The sequence below is a fragment of the Acomys minous genome, assembly GCF_964271855.1.
Source record: "Acomys minous genome assembly, chromosome: 13".
Classification (NCBI taxonomy): Eukaryota; Metazoa; Chordata; class Mammalia; order Rodentia; family Muridae; genus Acomys; species Acomys minous.
This window is the reverse complement of record NC_140495.1, coordinates 56540591-56561558: the sequence shown is the minus strand read 5'-3', so window position 1 is coordinate 56561558 and position 20968 is coordinate 56540591. Positions and strand designations below refer to the sequence as shown.

At 44.0% G+C, this 20968-nt stretch overlaps 2 protein-coding genes across 10 annotated transcripts in view; one reads left to right on the top strand and one right to left on the bottom strand.

The window, feature by feature from the left end:
- Positions 1–9395, top strand: part of EIF5B (eukaryotic translation initiation factor 5B) — a 46055-nt gene extending 36660 nt beyond the window's left edge. For both annotated transcript variants that reach the window (XM_084754123.1, XM_084754122.1), the window contains exons 15-24: positions 1187–1318; positions 2017–2199; positions 2330–2491; positions 3255–3386; positions 6206–6337; positions 6428–6504; positions 6591–6755; positions 7742–7880; positions 8616–8777; positions 8972–9395. In XM_084754123.1, coding sequence (XP_084610249.1) covers positions 1187–1318; positions 2017–2199; positions 2330–2491; positions 3255–3386; positions 6206–6337; positions 6428–6504; positions 6591–6755; positions 7742–7880; positions 8616–8777; positions 8972–9079 — 1392 coding nt within the window. In that variant the 3' untranslated portion in view covers positions 9080–9395. The remainder of the gene's footprint in view (positions 1–1186; positions 1319–2016; positions 2200–2329; positions 2492–3254; positions 3387–6205; positions 6338–6427; positions 6505–6590; positions 6756–7741; positions 7881–8615; positions 8778–8971) is intronic.
- A 378-nt stretch (positions 9396–9773) lies between these two features.
- The window catches only part of REV1 (REV1 DNA directed polymerase), a 78984-nt gene continuing 67789 nt past the window's right edge, over positions 9774–20968 (bottom strand). For all 8 annotated transcript variants that reach the window (XM_084754114.1, XM_084754115.1, XM_084754116.1 and 5 more), the window contains 11 exons: positions 18867–19087; positions 17587–17759; positions 15523–15625; positions 14021–14186; positions 13584–13786; positions 12752–12985; positions 12254–12374; positions 11540–11757; positions 11295–11451; positions 11020–11122; positions 9774–10640 (listed from right to left, as the gene is read on the bottom strand). In XM_084754114.1, the coding sequence (XP_084610240.1) occupies positions 10529–10640; positions 11020–11122; positions 11295–11451; positions 11540–11757; positions 12254–12374; positions 12752–12985; positions 13584–13786; positions 14021–14186; positions 15523–15625; positions 17587–17759; positions 18867–19087 (1811 nt within the window). In that variant the 3' untranslated portion in view covers positions 9774–10528. The remainder of the gene's footprint in view (positions 10641–11019; positions 11123–11294; positions 11452–11539; positions 11758–12253; positions 12375–12751; positions 12986–13583; positions 13787–14020; positions 14187–15522; positions 15626–17586; positions 17760–18866; positions 19088–20968) is intronic.

Sequence of the window (20968 nt, the reverse complement as noted above, 5' to 3'; positions counted from 1 at the left end):
TAAGATAGTCTTCCGTATCTCAGTTTCCTGCCAGTGGCATTTGGTGTTTCCCCCTTACTGTATTTTAAGCTTTAAACATTGTAACTCTTTTTTTTAATGTGTTATTTCAGATATTCTCTGCTGAATTTTCTTGATTCTGTTTCTTTAATTATTTGGTATTATTCTAGGACAGTCCTGGTGTGTCAGCTACTTTTCTTAACCTTGTCACATGACAAGCCTCCTAAAGTGATAAGAGTATTTTTCTCCCCTCTCCCATCATATTTTTCTATATGCTTCAGTTTTGCTAGCTTTTAATGCTCTGTCTTCAAGGTCATTAATCCTCCTCCTGCTCCTCCTCCTTCTTCAATAAATTTGGTGTTTAAGCTCATCCCATGGCTTTCCTTTCAGCTCTACAATCATTACAACTTGTTCTATTTTTCAAGGTTAGAACTTTGATGTTGAGTATATTTTTAGAAATTATTTTAAAAGTATCAAGCAGTAACTCGATCCTACTGATCATCTCAGGTGTGCTCCTCCTTACTGGGTTTTCTCTTAGTAACAGATGAATCTGCCTCTTCACATCGTCAACATAGGCTGAGCTCAGGTGCCAACACTGTCAATGATTTGGTGATTATTTTATTGTCCTTACCACTCATGGAGAAGATAAAGATTATGAAAAATTAGTATCTTTTAAACTGATGCATAATTGGATAGTTTATGGGATTCAGTGTATTTCGAAACTGTTTGTAATTAGCATTTCCTTCACCTGAAGCATCCCACAGGTTGACAACTGCGGGAAAATAGTCTCTTATTATTAATCACTTATTCCTAGTTTGCGCAAGAAAATAATTGTTATGTAATCTTCCTGACAGTGGCACTTGCTGTAGTTTTTATAGTCCTTGCCTATCTGATAACTTACCAACTCATTTTGGAATTTTCAAAACAGTACATGTTAATGGTCACAGGATAATTCTAGAACCTTCCGTTTGCAAAGAGCAGTTTTATACAAACTCATTAGACAGCATGTCACTTCAGCACTTCTCATTCAAGAATTCATTTGCAGTCTCTGATGGGGCCTTTTGTACAATGAAATGGCTGAGTACATTCCACTGTGTGTGAGAGACGAAGAGAAGCATCAGGAATTTTGTGGAGTGTATATCCTTTAATGTTGTTGATTTTTGAAATATTTCTGACACCTGTTTTTCAGATTGACAGGTTATATGATTGGAAGAAGAGTCCTGATTCAGATGTGGCTGCTACGTTAAAAAAGCAGAAGAAGAATACAAAGGATGAGTTTGAGGAGCGCGCAAAGGCCATTATTGTAGAATTTGCCCAGCAGGTAGGGAGAATTTTATTTTATTTTTTCATTTTTGTTGCTTTTTTGTTTTTTCCAAGACAAGTTTTCTCTGTGTAGCCCTGGCTGTCCTGGACTTGCTTTGTGGCCTCAAACTAAGAGATCCTCCTGCCTCTGCCTCGAGTGCTGGGATTAGGTGTGCACCACTGTGCCAGGCAGGAGGATTTCTTTCTGAAGAACCTATCAGAATGTTTTGTTGTCTGTTCGTTGAGGTCACTATTTTTCATTAATGCAGATTTGTTTCCAGGACACCTGGGTAATTTTTTCATGCATTATTTTGGTGTTTTGTTGTTGGTTACTCTAAGATGGTATAAAACTCCAGGGCTCTTGATCTTCTTTTCCTCAGCCTCCTATCTGACAGGGTAGTGTGTGCTCATCCCATTTTTAACATCAGAAACTGGTGCTTGACAGCTCTCTGTAGCCTGAGCATTGACTTAGAAACTGCCCCCCCCTCACCAAACATCTATACAATTATTTCTAAATTGTGCATGTTCAGGAATTGTTGTTTGTTTTTAATGCTGTGCATGGGAGATAGGGTCTCATGTCTGCTTAGGTCAGCACTTTACCTCAGTTCTCTGGGTGTCTTTGTGGAGTTTCAAAATGGCCAGTCATCTGCCTTGTTAAGTTAACCCTCTTCCAGGTGCCTCTCCTTACACAGCGTTTTGGGCTGACTTTGCTTCTAGGGCTTGAATGCTGCTCTGTTTTATGAGAATAAAGATCCCCGCACCTTTGTGTCCCTGGTTCCTACCTCTGCACATACTGGCGATGGCATGGGGAGTCTCATCTACCTTCTTGTGGAGTTGACTCAAACCATGCTGAGCAAGAGGCTTGCACACTGTGAAGAGCTGAGAGCACAAGTCATGGAGGTAACCACCAGGCCTCCTTCCCCGCCCTGCTTCCCGCGCACCCCTTAACAGTGCTTTGGGTTGTGGGTGCACACTGCTCTATATTTAGTGTATGTGTGTGTTTTGTTCCATTTGAAAACATGTCTGTTAGGTGAAAGCTCTCCCAGGAATGGGCACCACAATAGATGTCATACTGATCAATGGACGTTTGAAGGAAGGGGACACAATCATTGTCCCTGGAGTAGAAGGGCCCATTGTCACTCAGATCCGAGGCCTCCTTTTACCACCTCCTATGAAGGAATTACGTGTGAAGGTAAGCCACCATAATGTGTGTGGACAGGGGACTTCACAGTGTTTATTTCTGCTGCTGTTCTGAGGGGTTATTAGGACTTACTATGGATAGCCAGCCTTGGTGCTTCGCGGGTGGTCATGATTAACAGAGTCTCACCGTGGACACTGTGAAAGTGGAGTTGTCCTTGGCACTTGCCTTGCACTTGGCCCTTCTGAACTGAAAAACACTTCAGATTTACATCACACGGTGTCACTGTGTTGTGCTGCCCATTGCTCTGGGCGTGAATGTGTGCGCTGTCAGCCTGTGGCGTGGGCTTCCCTTCTGCTGAACTTGAGCCCATGTTCGCAGTGTGTGTAGGACCCATTTCACCATTGCCTCAGCAGTTCTAAGCCATACTCTTGCAGCCTTCACCTTTCACACCGCTGCCTGCTCTATGGCGCCATCACGGGGAAACCCTTCCATTCTAGTTGGTGCCTGTGTGCTGTAGCCGTGGCTTTGTGTCCATGCCCTCCCCTTTCATTACTGTTTTCACAGATTTTACTGTTCTGAGCGCTGCCTGTTTCTGCTTTATGTGTTGCAGTGTCTTCTGTTCTGACCTGTTTTGTCTGTTTTATTTTGAGAAGCATAAAGACTTAAGCTGAATGCTGAATTTACTGATTGCTCTCAAGTTGTCGGTCTTGTCTCGGGCAGGGTTTGAGAACTGCCTTCCCATTCTGAGGTCATAAAATAGAGCAGTGCTACCACTATTCAGACACATTCAGTGGAAATTTTTTTTAATCTCTAGAACCAATATGAAAAGCATAAAGAAGTGGAAGCAGCTCAGGGAGTGAAGATTCTCGGGAAAGACCTTGAGAAAACCCTGGCCGGTTTGCCTCTCCTGGTGGCCTACAAGGACGATGAAGTCCCCGTTCTCAAGGTAAGGTCATTAGCTTAGATTAGTTTCTTTTCCTTCCAGTGCTATTGGACTACCCAGTGCCCACACGACCCTTAAACTCATGATTTTCCTGCTTCAGCCTTCATCTGTTTTTCTCATTTACTATGTTTTTATTTTAATTAAGATATTACATCCCTTCCTTTTCCTCCCTCTAGGCCACTCCCTGTCCTGCCCCCCTAACCTTCCTACACAGCTCTCCCCCTTCACCCCCTCATGTTGATGGGCTTTATTTCACATGTGCACGCATGCGAGTGCACGCATACATGCATAAATATATATAAATACAACCTGCTGAATCCACTTAATGTTGGTTGTATATATGATCTCCGGACTGACCATTTTGTGTTGGATAACCAGTGTGGGGCTTGTCCCTAGCGGAGTCTATCCCCCTTCTCGGCAGTCATTAGTTTGCTGTCTAGAGGTAGGAACCCTTGAGTTTGCCCCCTTCCTTGTTAACAAGTCTTTGAAATCGGGGTTATTCAGGTTCTTACGCAGCCATACTATTGAGATAACTTCCTGTCATTTATAGGAGACACAGCAGAACATCCTGGTCCCGTGATGTTCCCAGTGCTTGGGTGTAGGCAGGAACTATGTGTAGATGTATCCATTGAGGCTGGGCTCCCCATGACCCATTGATTTCTAAGTTATGACTGATTGTGCTTTTCTGTTTGCTATAACACTGTGAACATATGAATATGCTCTAGTATGCTGTTAGGATCTACGAAGGTCAGTGTAATATATGTGACCTCACTAGCCCTGGGTAGTTGTCTAGGTTTCTGGTACCAGGCCTGAGCTCCCTACCAGGCCTTAAGTCTACCTAGACAGCATTTGTTTGCCATCAATTTGTGAACATCACGTATCATCATGCTGGGCTCTGTCGGTTGCTTCCGCTCCCTCCGGTACTATGGAAGCTAGGCCTCATGGAGGCTCTTGAGTTAGATTCAGCTCAACTTTTCCACGTCCTGGGTCATAAGTGTATGGTCCCTTCAGCAATAATGGCTCACCCTCAGCCTTTGGTAGATAACAAAGAGCAAAAGCAATAGAATATACTGTTCAGGGAGCTTCTTGTACCATCTTGACTAGAAACTCAAACACAAGTTTCTCGTGCCTCGGACTAGAGCTTTGTTAGTCTATGCTCTTGTGGGGAGTGTTGTCAGCCCATGGGGCATAATTTCATGTGTGTGATTACTGTGGGAGTCATGTTAGGTCGTCACACTGTTGAGGTGTCCTGAGTGTGGGCTGATGATGCACTAACGGTGGCTTTAGGAGGATGATTTGCTGGCTTACGAGCTCTTGCCGAGGACCCGGGTTTGATTTTCAACACCATGTGGTGGCTCACACCACCTGTAACTCTAGTTCCAGGGACCTGACCCCATTCTTCCTACCTCCAAGGGCATGCATCAGGCACCTAAAGGTATACATATGTGTATATACTTACATGTATGATATATATAAAACCTTAGGTCAATATGAAATATTCCTTGAGGCTTTATGCAACCTCTGCATGCCCCCTCCTGTTGTTTTGACTCCCTCCTGATTCCTAACTACAGTCCACTCCCATTTCCCCAGCTCTTCAGACCACCTGTACCCTGCTGTTCTCCATATCTCATAGCTGTTTTGTGTCAGGATGCTCACTAAATGGGCACCTTGTAAAAGGCACTCCTGTCCTATTTCAGGAAATAGTCGCTTTCAAATGATTTGTGATATCATATGAAGTTGTATAAATTTATGTGCCTGATTCCAAATGTTCATTTTATCCTATTAATAAAAAGGCCAATGACTCACTTAGTGTACATGCACACATGAAGCTGTCAGTTGGATCTTAGCACTATATAAAAACAAGTACAGGGATACAGGAAAGATCCAGACCTAGCAGGTGGAGGAAGTTAGATCAGAGGCTCATGGCTGTCACTGGTATTTCAAGGTAACCTCAGGCTTCATAGAATCCTGTTTCAAAAATGGGCAGAAAGGAGGCCACAAATCCTTTAAAAGTAAAATGGTTTGGAGAGATGGCTTAGCAGTTAGGGGCACACTGGATCCAAGCATCCACATCTGGTAGCTCTAGGAGAACCCACTGCCTCTGCCCTCTAAGGATACCAGCACTTACATGTATCCAAATACGGGCATACACATGCTTTTTTGGAGGCGGGGCATGTTTAATTTTTGCATTATAAGTCTTGCTATGTCTTGAAATTTTGATTTCCTTCCCTCAACCTTGTATGTACTGGGGACATGCCACTGGCTGTTCTTAATTTAGATATCTTAACACAGGCACCTTTCTTTGGTACCAGGAGTCATTTTAAAGCCTATTTATCTGATGGGAAGATCAGTTGGTCCATATCCAGTGAAAAGCAGGCTTTAGTCATAGCTTTTTTGCTTCCAAAGAGAAAGGAGAACTGCTGCTACTAGCAGGCAGGCAGAATCGGACCACATCATGAGCGAATACACTACCTCAGGGCTGAGGTGGGACAGGACAGGCCCAAGTGTCGAGTGGATCTGCCTTTAGAAAGGTGATGAGTTGGATAATTTCAGTTAAGCTTTACGGCTGCCGTTCATATTGTGGTCCTCACAAAGGATGACATTCTGCTCTGTAGAAATGTAGCAGTTTCTCTTAGTTAGCTTAAGGCAGAGAGGTGCAATGGTTAGTACAGAGCGAGGTAGGCTACAGCCATAGACTCTCTTCTAGAACAGACTGTCATGCTTTAATTCCGCATTAAGGTGAATGTGTAGCCAGAGGGAAAAGTTAATTCTAGGTTGCTGAAACTCGAGGTGTGTCTTGTCACATTTGATTTCTTTTCAAGGATGAATTGATCCACGAGTTAAAGCAGACACTAAATGCTATCAAATTAGAAGAAAAAGGAGTTTATGTCCAGGCATCTACATTGGGCTCTCTGGAAGCTCTTCTTGAATTTCTGAAAACATCAGAGGTGCCAGTAAGTAACTACCCAGTTTTGTGAGCGTAGTGGTCATGTGCTACCATTACCTGCTGCATGCACGTAAACCTGGACACTTTTCCTTTACAGTATGCAGGGATTAACATTGGCCCAGTCCATAAAAAGGATGTCATGAAGGCCTCGGTGATGCTGGAACATGATCCTCAGTAAGTACTCGGCTCCTGATTGTCTCACTGACCAGCCTGTGACTCTACCTAGCGCTCTGAGTGACTTTGATGTTTCTGTGTTTCAGGTATGCAGTAATTTTGGCCTTTGATGTAAGAATTGAACGGGATGCACAAGAGATGGCTGATAGTTTGGGAGTTAGAATCTTTAGTGCAGAAATTATTTATCATTTATTTGATTCCTTTACAAAATACAGACAAGACTACAAGAAACAGAAACAGGAAGAATTTAAGTAAGTTGACGTTTCTGTTTACTTTGAGTCTTTGGTGGTGGATTTCAAAATACTGACAAAGGAAGCAAGACAACAAAAGTGTGGCATTTGTGTCCTCAGATGCTGCATCCTGAAGTGGTATGTTATAACCCAGAACTGCAGTCTGGGCAAACACTGGGCAAACAGTGTATGAGTGCATGTGTTTGATTGGGGTAGGGTAAGATAACAAGCAGGTCCTCTCTGGGACCTCAGTTTATTACGTTTCAATTTGGCAGGCTCAGGTCGCCTCTGTGTAAGCTGGGAAGTGAGCCAAAGGATTCTGAGGGAGACGAAGCCCTTCCTGTACAGACCTTCCAAGTTGGTTGTGTCTGCGTGACCTGAACAGTCTGCTGGGCTCCCTCCTCCTGGGCCTTTCAAGGCCTCCCCATGAGTGAGAGCAGAGATGAGTGCTCTGAAGCAGATGCAGAGAATGCACTGTGACTAGAGTAACAGTCTGAAGCTGACTGAGTCTTCAGGAGTGTGAGGTGCACAAAGACACAACAGCACTTACAGCAGCCCAGCCACTTCAAAGAAACAGGCCTCTCATATTGTAGGAATAACCTCATTAGGCCATGAGAGAGATCGAAATTTTGGAGGCTTATTTTTCTTTTTTCCCCCCTGCCAAGTTGTGCAGTAGCAATTACATTTCGGGGGGGGGGGGGGACACAGTTACTCAAGTTACATGGACCTGGGTGGTTTAGGGAGTCAGTGGCAGGAGTCTACGAAAGATATCGTCAGCGTCACCTAGGGGACACTAACTCATGTGCTTCCAGCATGTGACTGACAAGGACAAACAGACATATCAGCAAGTTCTGCCCATGTTCCAAACATCAGGATATGGCTGGCAAAATGTCATCTTTGGGGACGAGGCACCGTCATTTACTTTGAGCAAAATGTTCCTTAACGTAGCTTTGAACTGGGTCAATGAATTTGTGAGCTTGAGATGTTTGCTTTCTCTTTACTTTCAGGCACATAGCAGTGTTTCCCTGCAAGATGAAAATCCTCCCTCAGTACGTTTTCAATTCTCGAGATCCAATAGTAATAGGGGTCATTGTGGAAGCTGGTCAAGTGAAACAAGGAACACCTATGTGCGTACCAAGCAAAAATGTAAGTTCCAGGTTGACATCAGTGTTCTTAATCTTAGGTACCTGCCTGTTGACCCTGTGTCTTGTCTTCCCCTAGACAGTGCCAACTCAGTAATGCCTATTTACGTCTCTGGTTTGTTCACTGTACTCCTGGGCGGAGAGTCCAGCTCAAACATGTTACTGACTTACTCCTTTGGGTTTGTCTGTTCCCTCAACAGACGGACTTACTGAGAAGTCTACTCTTAATACTTGCATATCATGTAAACATTGTCTCTATGTAAATAAATGGCTACAAACGTGTTCTCCTACCTCCCAGTCTTGCTGCAGAGCGTTCTCACAGCCCTTGGAAGGGTGTGGTAGGCACATCATGTTTATGCTTAGTGCTCAGCTTGCCCAGTTTGGCCAGTGTGTCATGTGTTGTTACCTGTTGTTGAGACATGGCTTCCTTAAGCACTGGCAGTCAGTGGCTCTGTAAATCAAATGCCTCCTGTGCCTTCCACAAGGCAGCCAAGCTTCCACCTTTTTTGTCTGTTCAGAGCTTATTTTCAAACTCCATTGTCACCTTTCTGACTTGTTGATTTGTATGACTAGGATCACAAAATGATACCAGGTCAACAGATGTCTTCAGAACATGAAGGATCTTTGCCACCATTAACCCTGCAGTGTCCACAGTAGAATTTCTCAGCACCACCCAAGTTCAGCTGTCATGGGGGCCTCTGGAGAGCATGACTCCCTGACACTCATCTTTCTCTTACAGTTTGTTGACATTGGGATAGTAACAAGCATTGAAATAAACCACAAGCAGGTGGATGTTGCAAAAAAAGGTCAAGAGGTCTGTGTCAAAATAGAACCCATCCCTGGGGAGTCTCCCAAAATGTTCGGGAGACATTTTGAAGCTACGGACATCCTTGTCAGCAAGGTAAGTATTTTAGCAATAGTGCCTACCATATTTTAGAAACTTTAGTCCTTTTACCCACCTGGATACCTCCTTTATCAGTAGCTCAGAACTGAAATGTGGCTCTGGGAACATCAGGTGGTTAGTGCTGCTGACAATCCCTGGGACTCTGGGGCCACTGGCTTTCACTGGCTCACCCTGTGCCTGGGCTATTGCAGATCAGCCGGCAGTCCATCGATGCACTCAAAGACTGGTTCAGAGACGAGATGCAGAAGAGCGACTGGCAGCTTATTGTGGAGCTGAAGAAAGTATTTGAAATCATCTAATTTTTCCACATGGGACAGAATTTGGAGTAAATGTAATATTATGTTGTGATATTACCAACGGAACAGACATATTTGGACGCTGATGGACTTAGGTGTATAAAATGTTTTCCATGAGAAACCAAGCAACTTACACTGGTTTGACAGTGGTCACTTCCCCGCCCCACAGTCCAGCGTGCCTGCACTCACCCTCCCTCCCCTCAAGACTTGGCTGCTGTTTTAAAGTTTGCCCTTCCTCAAATTTGGATTTTTATTACAAATCTAAATCTCTTTCAATTTTATACTGATTAAATCAGTCCTGCAGTATTTGATTAACCAAGCTTCTACAGATTTTGTGATTCTTTGGACTTTTTTGATGTAAGAAATATCTTTATGGGTATTCTTTCCACGGTGACTTCTGCACTCCCATCCTTAGCGTACTTCTGCCGTACACTTTGGGATTTTTCTAAGTAGAAAACTTAGGCATTCTACTATTTCCTTATCTGCTTTGTGTGCAGCCACAGTGGCTGCTGTTTACTGCTTGTACTAGTCATGAGAGCTCATTGTAACCAAGCTGCCAATAAAGAGGAGACACTGCAGTCCAGTAAGCTCTGCTAGGCTTCCGTGTTAGTGTAGCTCTCATCCTCAGCACCTGATAACACTTACCCTGGGGGGGGTGGGGTTGGGGGGCTTTTTCATAGCCTAATTGTGGTCTCTTGTACATTCCATCATTTTGTGTTAAAGTGGCAGTAAGTTATTGGAGGTCACTGCTTCCTCACAGTGATTTATTCACACGTCTCAAGACTATATACCTCGCTGTAGTGAGCCCTGAGGAAGGTGGGTCTAAATGAGCCACCAACATCCTTTGAAAAAACCTGTTGTAGAAAAACTTCAACTTCAGAGTGTTCAAAGTATTCACTACAATGCAATTTAAAGTGTCATGACAAAAAACTTATTTTAGCTATTTCAGTTTCTCAACACTGTCTTGGACATAGATTGTTAGTATCTGGGCCTGCACTCCAGGTAATAAATCTCAGGTCAGAATTTTAATAGTTTTCCTGGTTTGGACAACTAGTAAAATCCTGGCCTGGGGTTGCTCAGCAATTTCAAAGCTTTTGCACATAAAGCCTGTGGCATGCTGGCTCCTACAGCTGAGTTTTTTAAGGATTCACAAAAAAAGCCTGTACAAAATATACATACAGTTCTTTATTAAACAACTGTAAACACTTCACTGTAAAAATCCATAAAACTTTATAAACAAACGTTTTGTAAATAGAATCTATGCTACAAGTAAAAGAATTAACACATTATTTACATGCAATACTGACAAATTTGGCACTTTTTGAAAAGAAATGTACAAAACACTTGCTTAAAAAGAAACCTGAAATTATAAAAACTCAGAGCATCACTATCATGCACTTTGCAAATACCTCACAAGCACTGATGGCAGAGGGCACCAGGCTCTCTGGACATTTAGGTAACTTTGAGTGTGCTTCCATAAGTTTGCTGTAAAACCACCTGAACATTGTCAAGAATAAAGTCGAATGCCATGTTCCATACTGACTCCACCGACTGCTGCATCAACCTGAAGGTGAGAAAGAAGAACCATTAAAAAGAAAGAACTGAACGCACCCTTCAGATCTTGCTGGGTGTAAAAATAAACCAAACCAAACAATCTCTGACCTCAAGGCCAGCCTTGGCTACTAAGTAAAACTGAGTCTTAGGGCAATAAACCTGGTTTTGTATTAAACAGATAAAAACCCAGATAGGGCCCTCAGAAGTATTTCATCCTTGGAAGCGGTTGTTAGTAACTTACTACCCTGTCAACCTTTCCCTGTACAGGAGGGAACCAAAATTTCAAAAAGTTGACCCAGGAAGCTTAAAAATATTCGTATACCCTCAACTGAGTATTAGGACATGCTTTACTTTTATTCTCTTTTAGTAAAAATAGTTAATAAACTTACCTTTTCATGTATTTTATAACTAGATCCAACTTTTCCAGATCTTTTTCTTCTATAAGGTCAGTGCAGTATTTCACAACTTGCAGAATGTCTTCTTCCATTGGGTCTAGGAAGGAAGAAAACCTAAAATGAGGGCCCCAGTGTCCTTCAGGGGAAAGTCTGAAGCTAGCCACACCCTTGGTTTACAGCTTTCAAAGCAAGTCTTACGACTTAAGAGAGAAGTGGGCTAAATCTGCTGTGGTCGGTCATGGTCCTGACTCACTCAATACCATGCCAACCTGAGATGGTGGTTATCCATTCCTTGAGCAAGGTCTTCACATCACCAAACTCCACAGCTCCAGCTAAGTTGGGTGCTGCTGGTCTAACACAACTGCCATGGCTGGGCTGCGAACCAGAGGGGTTCTGCACACCAGGGGTGGAAGCGGAGAAACCTTCCTGTTTAAAGAAGAGCGAAAATGCTGTATTCAGACAGGGTCACCTACATTAAAATCTAATAAAGGCCAGTCTTCCCCCCCATAGTTACCAGGGGTCTCTCAGAAGCCATTCCTTCCTGTTTGAGAAAACCGTCCATTAACTTTTGGGGGCTCCCACAGGCCCCTGGCAGAGGTTTTGCAGGGCTGCTCAGCAGCTTATTTTTCAAAGGACTCTGGATCTTTCTAGGAGAACCAATGGGGTTTTTCTTCTTGTTTCTCTTGTCTTTCACTGCTGGTGGCTTTAGCTGAAGTAAGGGATTCCTCGGCACTAAAAGAGAAGAGGTACGAGATCCTCAGTGAACCTAGACAACACCATAGGCTCTTTGCCCTCCCAGTACACCCTACCGCCAAGAGCGGGAGGTCAGGAATTTCAGCTTAAACCTGGGCTCTGTCTACACTGCCTCCAGCTCAGCTGCAGACTCAGTACTCTGAATGTGTAGTGGAGTGGCTCTAAGAAGTAAAGGAAACTTTGAGCAAGTACTCAGGCTTTGAAAATGTGTGTTCAGAGACCCATGCCCAGAAGCTTCCAGATTTCATGCTCTGAACTTCACCACCTTTCAGAGAAGTCTCAAAGGACAGCTAGCTAGCTGGACACCCCCACAATCCTGTGAGAGCTGAGGTCAGCACAAGCACTAACCGGCAAGGACCAGCAACACGCACTGCTGGTTTGACTCCATCTCTTGAGATACTCGCTGGAATGAAGAGTTAGACCTAACACAATGACGCTAGCACTAGTCCTCTGTGACCTGTCAGCTCTGTCTTACCAGATGTGCTGGCTGGCTGCTGATGCGCAGTGTCCTCTCCCTGCTTTGCTCTTTGATCATACGCTGCTTTCAGCTCCTTCTGAAGCTCAGCAGGAAGGGCAGCGAAGACATCAGGGTCCACCTAATAGGAAGAACAGTCACACCTAAGTTATTCTACATGGTAGCTAGACTGTTCTGAAATGACTCTTAATACCAAGCTAGGACAAAACCGTCCTAGAGACCATGGAAATGAGCAACCAGGAGCATGCACCCAGGTCAAGTTCCTGTCGCTTGTACATCTTCACCCTCCCCCTCCTCAGGTGGTCCAGCGAGCTGCATGCCCTGTTTCCCACTTCTCTTCCCACAGGTTCGAGTGGCCAACCAGTGCCCGCAGGCGTTCTTGGTATATACAGTGCAGGGGCTCAAGAGCTGGGTGGGTACAGGGGTGGAAAGTGAGGACGGAGCTGGAAGTAGGACAGGCGAGAAGACTATGACAGGAGGTCCCTGGCATTAACTTACTTGCGAAAATGCGGGAAGGGCTATGACATTGATTCCTGTGTCACTATTAGGTTCGTGAGACTCTGGTATTTGCAACAAAACCGTGCCAACAGGTTGAGGCAATGCCCCTGAACTGCAGCCATTGATTGGTTCTTTCTTCTTGGTGCCACGTGGTTCTCCTTGTTGAGCAGCATAAGCTTGTTCTATTTGTTCCCGGAGATCAGGGGGGAGTGCTTCTAAAACAGACTGATCAATCTGTAAGACACCAAGGTTTGAGGAACAACAAAAGTACAGAGCACCAAGCCTTCAAAAACCTTGGCCCTGCTCACGCTCTCCTGACTGCTGCTGAAGTCTGAAGGTGAGTGTACTTTAGGAGCCAGCATGGCCACATAAACAAGTCCACATACACTCACATAATACCTTGCAGTAAGAACTCACCCATGGAAAGGGAACATAAAAATTAACTTTTGGATGGGAGATTTCCCCCCAATTATAATTATGCTACAAGATAAAAGGTGACTACAGAAGCACTAGGCAACTCCTCGCTCTTGGCCTGTCCTTCCCTCCTTGTCACCAACAAGGAGCTCTAACTCACGCAGGAGTGAGAGCCGCCCGTTTCCCTAGATCTGGGGGCAGCATGTGCATCTCCATGTAGCCTTTCTCTGTGTAAGGAGCAGAGGTAGAGAAGGTGATGGGATACACATGAAAAGCACAAAGCAGCAGGACTAACAAGCAGATGAGGGGCATAGGCAAGAACAGTGTATGGCACACGACATGACTTTGTATGCCAACCTACAAAATAAAAAACAGAGTTTCCTTAAGCCAGCTTTGTACTTAGTACCAAAACACATACCTGGGATGGGGATGGGACCTCTATACTCAGGTTAAGTCTTGACTGTCCACTGATGGGAGAGTGCAGACCATTCCATTTCCTTGAACACTCGCCTCTGTTTGTGTCAGGACTGACACTAGCAGCCAGATGTGCAGGAAGGGGTGACAGTAAACTACACGCTTTAGAGGCAGAGGACACTTCCAGATCCATAGCAGCCAGAAATACTATAATTTTAGAAAAAATAAAAATCAAATACCCTCTTTAGCTAATCTGAAGGGGAAAAAGCCACTGACCTGCCCCACCCTCGTCACTAAATTCTCTGGTCCTTGCACATAGTTTTAGATTCTTAATTTAGAATGTAATTTTTACTTCTTAAAAACAAAAAGATTTAAAATGGAACTTCTTACTCCCAAAGGCCTTAGTGGGACAGAGACGAGTGCACATTAATGGCTACCCACCTTCCTTGTGCTCCTCTCCAGCGGGTTTCTTAGCTTTCTGAACTTGGAAGAGGTCACGGACAGAGTGTGGGCGACCAGGGAAGAGGCTTGACTGAACTGATGGGCGACTTGAACATGTGGAAGGATTTGGATTAGTAGGAACCAACTGATTCACTTGAATACCAACCTAGAGCCAAAATAAAGAGAATGCTTCTAAAAAAACAAAAGTGAAAATAAGAGTTCAACTAGACAAATTTCTTGGTCTGTCTTTTGGTGCTACAAACACAGAGAGATGAAGATGGCACACAAAGTCATCTCGTGTGTGCCACACACTGCTCTCACTCATGCCCCTGCCTGCTAGTCAGTCCTGCTGCCTTGTGCTCTGTCACCTGTATCCTCTCACCTTTTCTACTCTTTATTCTAGATCGTGTTTCTAGGATAAAGAGGTGGAATGAAACTATGCAAACCAACAGTTTATGAGTTATCCCACAAATGAGCTTCTTTGTCTTCAGAGTACTGGGTTGTACTCAAACATGACAAGACTTTTAAAATTAGAATATTCAAACAAGTGGATTTTGGTATTCCACAGGTTTTCTGGTTGGCTAAGGCTTTATTCCATTTATTAGAAGGGAGAGGATGGTACAGTGCACGTGTGGAGCTCCTGTGACAACTGGGCTTGGTGGCAAGGTCCTTGCACCTGCTGCCCTAGCCCAACTAAGGCTTGATATGGCCTAATTATTATTAGGGCCGTATAACACCTGTTATATTAACTAAAGCCATTACCTGGGACAAGACAGATATTACCTTGTAAGCTATTGTCCAATAACTCCCAGTCTCTATCCCAGTCCATCTGCTTCTAACAATTTCTGTTTGTGCTTTTTCCCCATCCATAATCCCAAAATACTTGCTATTGTTCATTTTGGCTATCTCTTTCCATGAGAATTTCAGAGTTTCTTTTCTGGACCCATCTGGGTCTTTTTCTATCCCATGGTGATTCCCTCCTTCCTCTTCCTTGGTCCCATCTCCTCTCCTTCCCAAGATTCTCTCTGTGGGAAGTCCACAGAGCCTTCACTCTGCCCCTTCTTTCTGCCTTGCCCAGGTATATTTATTCAGCCAATCAGGAAGGCAAGGTTCAGGGCAGTAACAATAGCTTGGAAGCCAGCAATTAGCATCAGAATCCATCAGACCAATCTCGAACACAAGCTCAGGGTGTGGAGTTTAACTTCTCCATACACTGTATAGTAATTACAGAGCTGAACAATAGCTCGGTGATAAGAGTGCTTGTCCATTGCTGGGGATGTGGAGGGCACGGGGGAAAATTCTATGCAGAGAAAAAAAAATTCTAACAAATACAACCTCTCAAAACTAAGATGATCAGGCATCATAAGACGTCCTGCCTCCCTCCTTGGACTGCACTGAAGAAGCTAAAGACCTGCACATTCACTTGCTCCGCATCAGGACCCAAGCTCAGATGAAGCCCAGGCCTCACACTACAGAAAGGCGGCTCCAGTTGTAACACTCACCCCTCTCATATCCGATATATTCAGTTTCATCGTGTGGAACATGTTTAGAGTAGCTTTTCCAATTACTTTTGCACTGTCTGTTGCCTGGTCCAGAGTTACAGTCCTGTAAGGATTAGAATTACTTTCTTAAGCATACACGTACATTCTACATATAGTCACTAAAAGACCAAAGAAACACGGCAAAGAGTTACTGAGCTTACAAGTGACTGGAACAACAAGCCAGTAACACCACAAGCACAGAAAACATACACAGCGCTGACACTTTAAACAGCCATCAAGACTTGATAAACCAAAAGCAGACAAATTTAGGAAAAGGAAATTATTAGTTAATGCACATAAAAATATACAATGTTGCAATTAAAACATTGCATGTTGGAAAGCCGGAATAGTTGGATTCCAAGGGAAGTTTTACTTCAAAAAAAGATACTGAGGTTACAACATTTAGAGGAGAAATGAATTAACTTGTTTTTAAAGATTTGTGGCTAAAGAAATGGTTCAGTGGTTAGAAGCCATCATGAGGATTTGAAATCTGAGGACCTCTTTTTCTTAGAAACTCTCTTGCAGGAATCTGATGGAGTGTTGGAATTCACTTCATCAGTTCCCAGGGAATCGCCCTCTTCTGGCCTCAGCAGCACCTGCATTCATGTGCGCACATCCACCATTATGAATGTAATTTGCTCTTAACCCATACACCATCTCTCCAGACCTCTGGTTTTTTGACTCTCCATTATATTAAAAGGAAAGCCACTGAATAGTTCCTACATCTACATATCATCACTCCAATGTTACTTTCTCTAAGAATGTTTATAAATTCATTTAAAAAAAATACATGTAGTTCCTATGACAAATGCTGTTATAGCCTGGCATAAAAGCCAAAGACTATAGTGGAGACTAGGTCTGTGCGGAGCCTTGAAGGATGCAGCAGCAGCAGCCTGACACCTTAGGTGCCACTGTGGTTCTTTTGCATTGGGCACATTAGCCCAGCGCAAACAAAATTATGGTATCCTAGTTCTTCCCAGAAACACACATAAACTGGACTTGGTTCTTGCCTCCCTCTCACTGCAGATAACTGCAGTTTGCTGAATACAAGATGCATTTTAAAACGTGTCACAAACCACACACAAATTCTAACACTAAGTGACTTACAAATCAAACATCAACATTTCTAAAAATTTATTTTTATTTTATGTGCATTGCTGTTTTGCCTCCATGTATGTCTGTGAGGTTGTCAGATCTTGGAGTTATAGACAGTTGTGAGCTGCCATGTGGGTGCTTGGGAAGAGCAATCAGTACTCTTAACTACTGAGCCATCTTTCTAGTCCCAAACATGAAGGTTTTTAAAGGAAAGCTTTCTGCAGCGTCCAGAGACAATTCTGATTGCTCTGCATGATTTACTGAGGGAGTCTGGAACATCTCAGTCAATCTTTCACAAACCATATCAGTCTCCTTTGCCTGCTAACATGCAGCCCTTTTCCTTTCTACACACTCAAGTTAACCTGGAAAGCCCCCAAGGAGCCTAAGCTGCCACCTGGCTGTGACTTGGTGTGGTCTGTTTACACAGTCACGTTGGGAGCCTGGTACTCAGTGTGGTGGTGGTGATTTGGACCTAAAGCGACAGGGACAGGAACTGACTGGATCACTGCTCTAGGAAATAACGTGGTGGTGTCACTTGGTTAGAGGTGGTTATGCAGAGAAAGCCTGGCCCTTGACACCTGCTTAGCCTCCTGTCTCACCTTGTGACTATTATCTGGGCTATGTTCCTGCCACTGTGATGCCATTGGCTGATAGACAGTTGAGAGGGTTCAGAATAGTACCAGCCTCCTGAATAGCCGGAAGTTGAAACTAATACATTTTTTCTTTAAAAATACCCATCAGCCTCCGGTATTTGGCAGTAGTTATTAAACCTAAGTCAACTGGCTATGGGATGTGGCCTGACTCTACAGGATATTTAAAAACACCAGGATAGGTAAGTTTTAACTAAAACTACTGCTACTGATTTTATTTTGTATGGTTCATCATAACTTGCACAGAATATAACTACTGACTTTTTAAGAAAAAGTTTACCTGGCAATGTTATCACAAATTCCATGGCCTCCAAACTTTGCAGTTTCTACGGGGGCCCCTGGCTTCCGTACCATGATTTTCAGAGTCAGGCGTTTGCCCTTCATGCTAGCAGCTTCAAGTCGTCTTTGAATTTCTTCTGAGAGACTCAGAAGGAAAGTTTCTGCTTCCTTTGGCTACAGAGAGAGACAAAGATGAAAAGACACTCCCATATTATCAACCTGATAGGCCTTCTCAAGGGTCACAGCTCTTGACAATGAACCCATCTCATTTCCTCATCGTAAGCACTGACCCCCGAGAGCACTGTGCACACCCTGACCCGTGCGTGCGCTAACGTCAGAGCTCATGCTCGAGTGCACTGAGTGCTCTGTAAGCACTGACCCATGAGAACGCTATGTAATTCTTAAAATCCCTGAAGAAATGAATCCCAACACTCTTATCAGATTCCTACAAGGCAGTTCCAACAATAAGAACTTATCAGATTTCAAGTCCTCATCATGTGCAGTGTTTATGGAACTAAATTCCAGAGATGTACCCAAACCCAAGTGTCTGTTATGGTGAGCCAACACCAGTCCACCCACACACTACCACCATTCAGAGCAGAGGTTCTCAACCTGTGGGTCGCGACCCTCTGGGGTTGAACAACTCTTTCATAGGGGTCACCTAAGACTACCCCAAACCACAGATTTATAACTGCAGCAAAATTAGTTATGACATACAAATGAAAATCATTTTATGACCTGGAGTGGTGGCGCACACCTTTAATCTCAGCACTCAGGAGGCAGAGACAGGCGGATTGCTGTGAGTTTGAGGCCAGCCTGGTCTATGAAGTGAGTTCCAGGACAGCCAAGGCTATACAGAGAAACCCTGAAGAAAGAAAGAAAGAAAGAAAGAAAGAAAGAAAGAAAGAAAGAAAGAAAGAAAGAAAGAAAGAAAGGAAGGAAGGAAGAAAGAAAGAAAAGCTTTACAGTTGGGGGTCACCAAAACATGAAAAACTATTACCGCACTGCAGCACTAGGAAGACTGAGAAGCATTGCTGTGGCGGCATCAAGGATCAAGTAAAGGAGACCTGCCTCTAACTATAGTTTAAAAACATCTCAAAACCAAACATGTTTGTCATCTGACTCCAAAGCAGAGTTTTGTGTCTTCCTTAAGACCTGGGTTTTAGATTCAGGATCTACCTTAACAGTCACCAAAGGCCTGCGAGTACCAACAGTCTTAATGTCTATTTCAATTACCAAGAGCTCTGGAGCTCAGAAACAGGACATGTAAAGACACGTTACCTGGGTGAACCTTATTCCGTAGTTGATCTCAGCTGAGACAGACTTCCTCTCCTTCTCTGTTCTAACTGGTCTATCGTCCAAGCCACGGCAGAACCTATACAGCATCTGACCTGTTTTGGGGCCAAATTCTTTCTGGAGTTTTGCCATGGTCATGCATTGCAAATCTCCGCAAGTTCTAATCCCCAAAGATGCTAGCTTAGACTCCATTGAACGTCCAACTCCTAGAAAAAGGAATACATACACAGATGTTGGCAAACTAGTAAACTCTTGGTCATTTATTTATGCATGTATAAAACAAAACAAAACTTAAGTTTTATACAAAAATCTCACGAATCATAATCACGACCTTATCCACAAATCAGTAATTAACAGGCTCTTGTTTAAGAATTCTTTGGTCTGAACCTACAGACAGGGTACAACTGTGCTGCGAGGCTGATGATTACAGCTACCCCTGACTCTGGACTGGAACAACAAGAGGAACGGATGACAGACCTTCATCTCAAAGGGAACAGAAGTAGTAACAGTGCTTAGGGACTGAGGCTGCTAAGCAAGGAATGTTGTTGTGGCAAGGGAGAGAAAGCCATTTCACCAAAAGCTAACTGGCCATCTTGAAGAGGTGGCAGGATCCTTCCTATAGCCGGGCCACCGTATAGCAGTCCCTGTGGCCTCCAATACAATGTACAAAAAGTTTCAGCACTACCCAGAACATTGATGAGTTCTGCTGCCCTACACCATATGCAAGACAGTAAAGAGAGATAGACATCTGGGTATGGTGGCTCAGCCCTGTAATCCCAGCACTCGGGAGGCAGAGGTAGGCAGATCGCTGTGAGTTCAAGGCCAGCCTGGTCTACAAAGCAAGTCCAGGACAGCCAGGGCTACACAGAGAAACCTAAGGGGGTGTGTGGGGGTGGGAACTTGAGAAAACCGTGTAGAATAACTCAGGTAAACTATATTCTTATTTAAATGACTTTAAATCATAATATAGTTACTAACAGTAAAAAAAAAAAAAAAACTATGTGTCTTGTGCTTTCTGTATGCTATAAAAAAAAAAAAAAAAGAGCAAAGTCTGCTGCTATCTTGTGTTCAATGTGGCCAGGTAACTTTTGATTCTATCCTGAGGTCTTCAATGGCAGAAGCACCTCAGTCTATGGTCTGCCAAGAGAAGCCCTGGCACAGTGAGACAGGACACAGGCGAGGAGCTGCAGACGTCTTTGGCATGGAAGTAGGCCAGGCGAGTTGAAAGCATGAGAATCTATGTACGTGGTCTCAACCTTCCTAATGCTTCTGACCCCACTGCTATTTCCTAACTATAATTTTGCTACTGTTGTGAATCATGATATAATACTTCTGGAGACAGAGGCTTGCCAAAGGGGTCATGACCCACAGGTTGACAACTGGTGATCTAGATCCTAGTGGGAAGGATGTGGGCTCCCACTTGTGACATTTACAGTCCGAGTCAGAACAAAGGGCAAGCCAAAGTCGATCCTGACCCTGCGCTGTGTGTATGTGCACGTGATGGTGTGGGAACGGAAGATCCTGGAAACTATCAGCCACTGACAGGTGCAAAGGCTACTCACTTAAAACTCCCCAAATTAGGCAAAATCCACCTAGTCTAATGGAATCATTGTCTCTATATGGAAAGCTGACCTGGAGGGATGAGAGGCTCCTGCAGTGGAGGGGGAGGCAACGACAGACTTCTGCGATAGGGCCAAAACAATTGCTAACTTAATGCAATGCAGCTCAGAGTTCATAAGGAAAGGGGCATCTAGAGAAAGTAACTAACTGGCACAGCCAACCAAGAAGGAAGAAAAACAAAAAGGGAATGTGCTGTCTTAGAATCTACTTTCTAAGAAGAGAAAAGCTGTTTAAGCTCCTGGCCAAGCAGCCTGGGGATCATCTGCACCTGCCCTGGAAGGGAACCGTGCTAAGCAATGATCTCTGCCGACACAGCCAGGCATTGGCAGTCCACTTGATACAGGAGAAAAAACTTCAAAGAACAGTCTTAGTCATCCACGTTACGGGTGTTCAGTTAAATGTCAGTGGGGATGGAATGTTTGTGCCTGTGCTGTCCAATCCAGTAGGTACTTGCTTGAGGCTTCTGA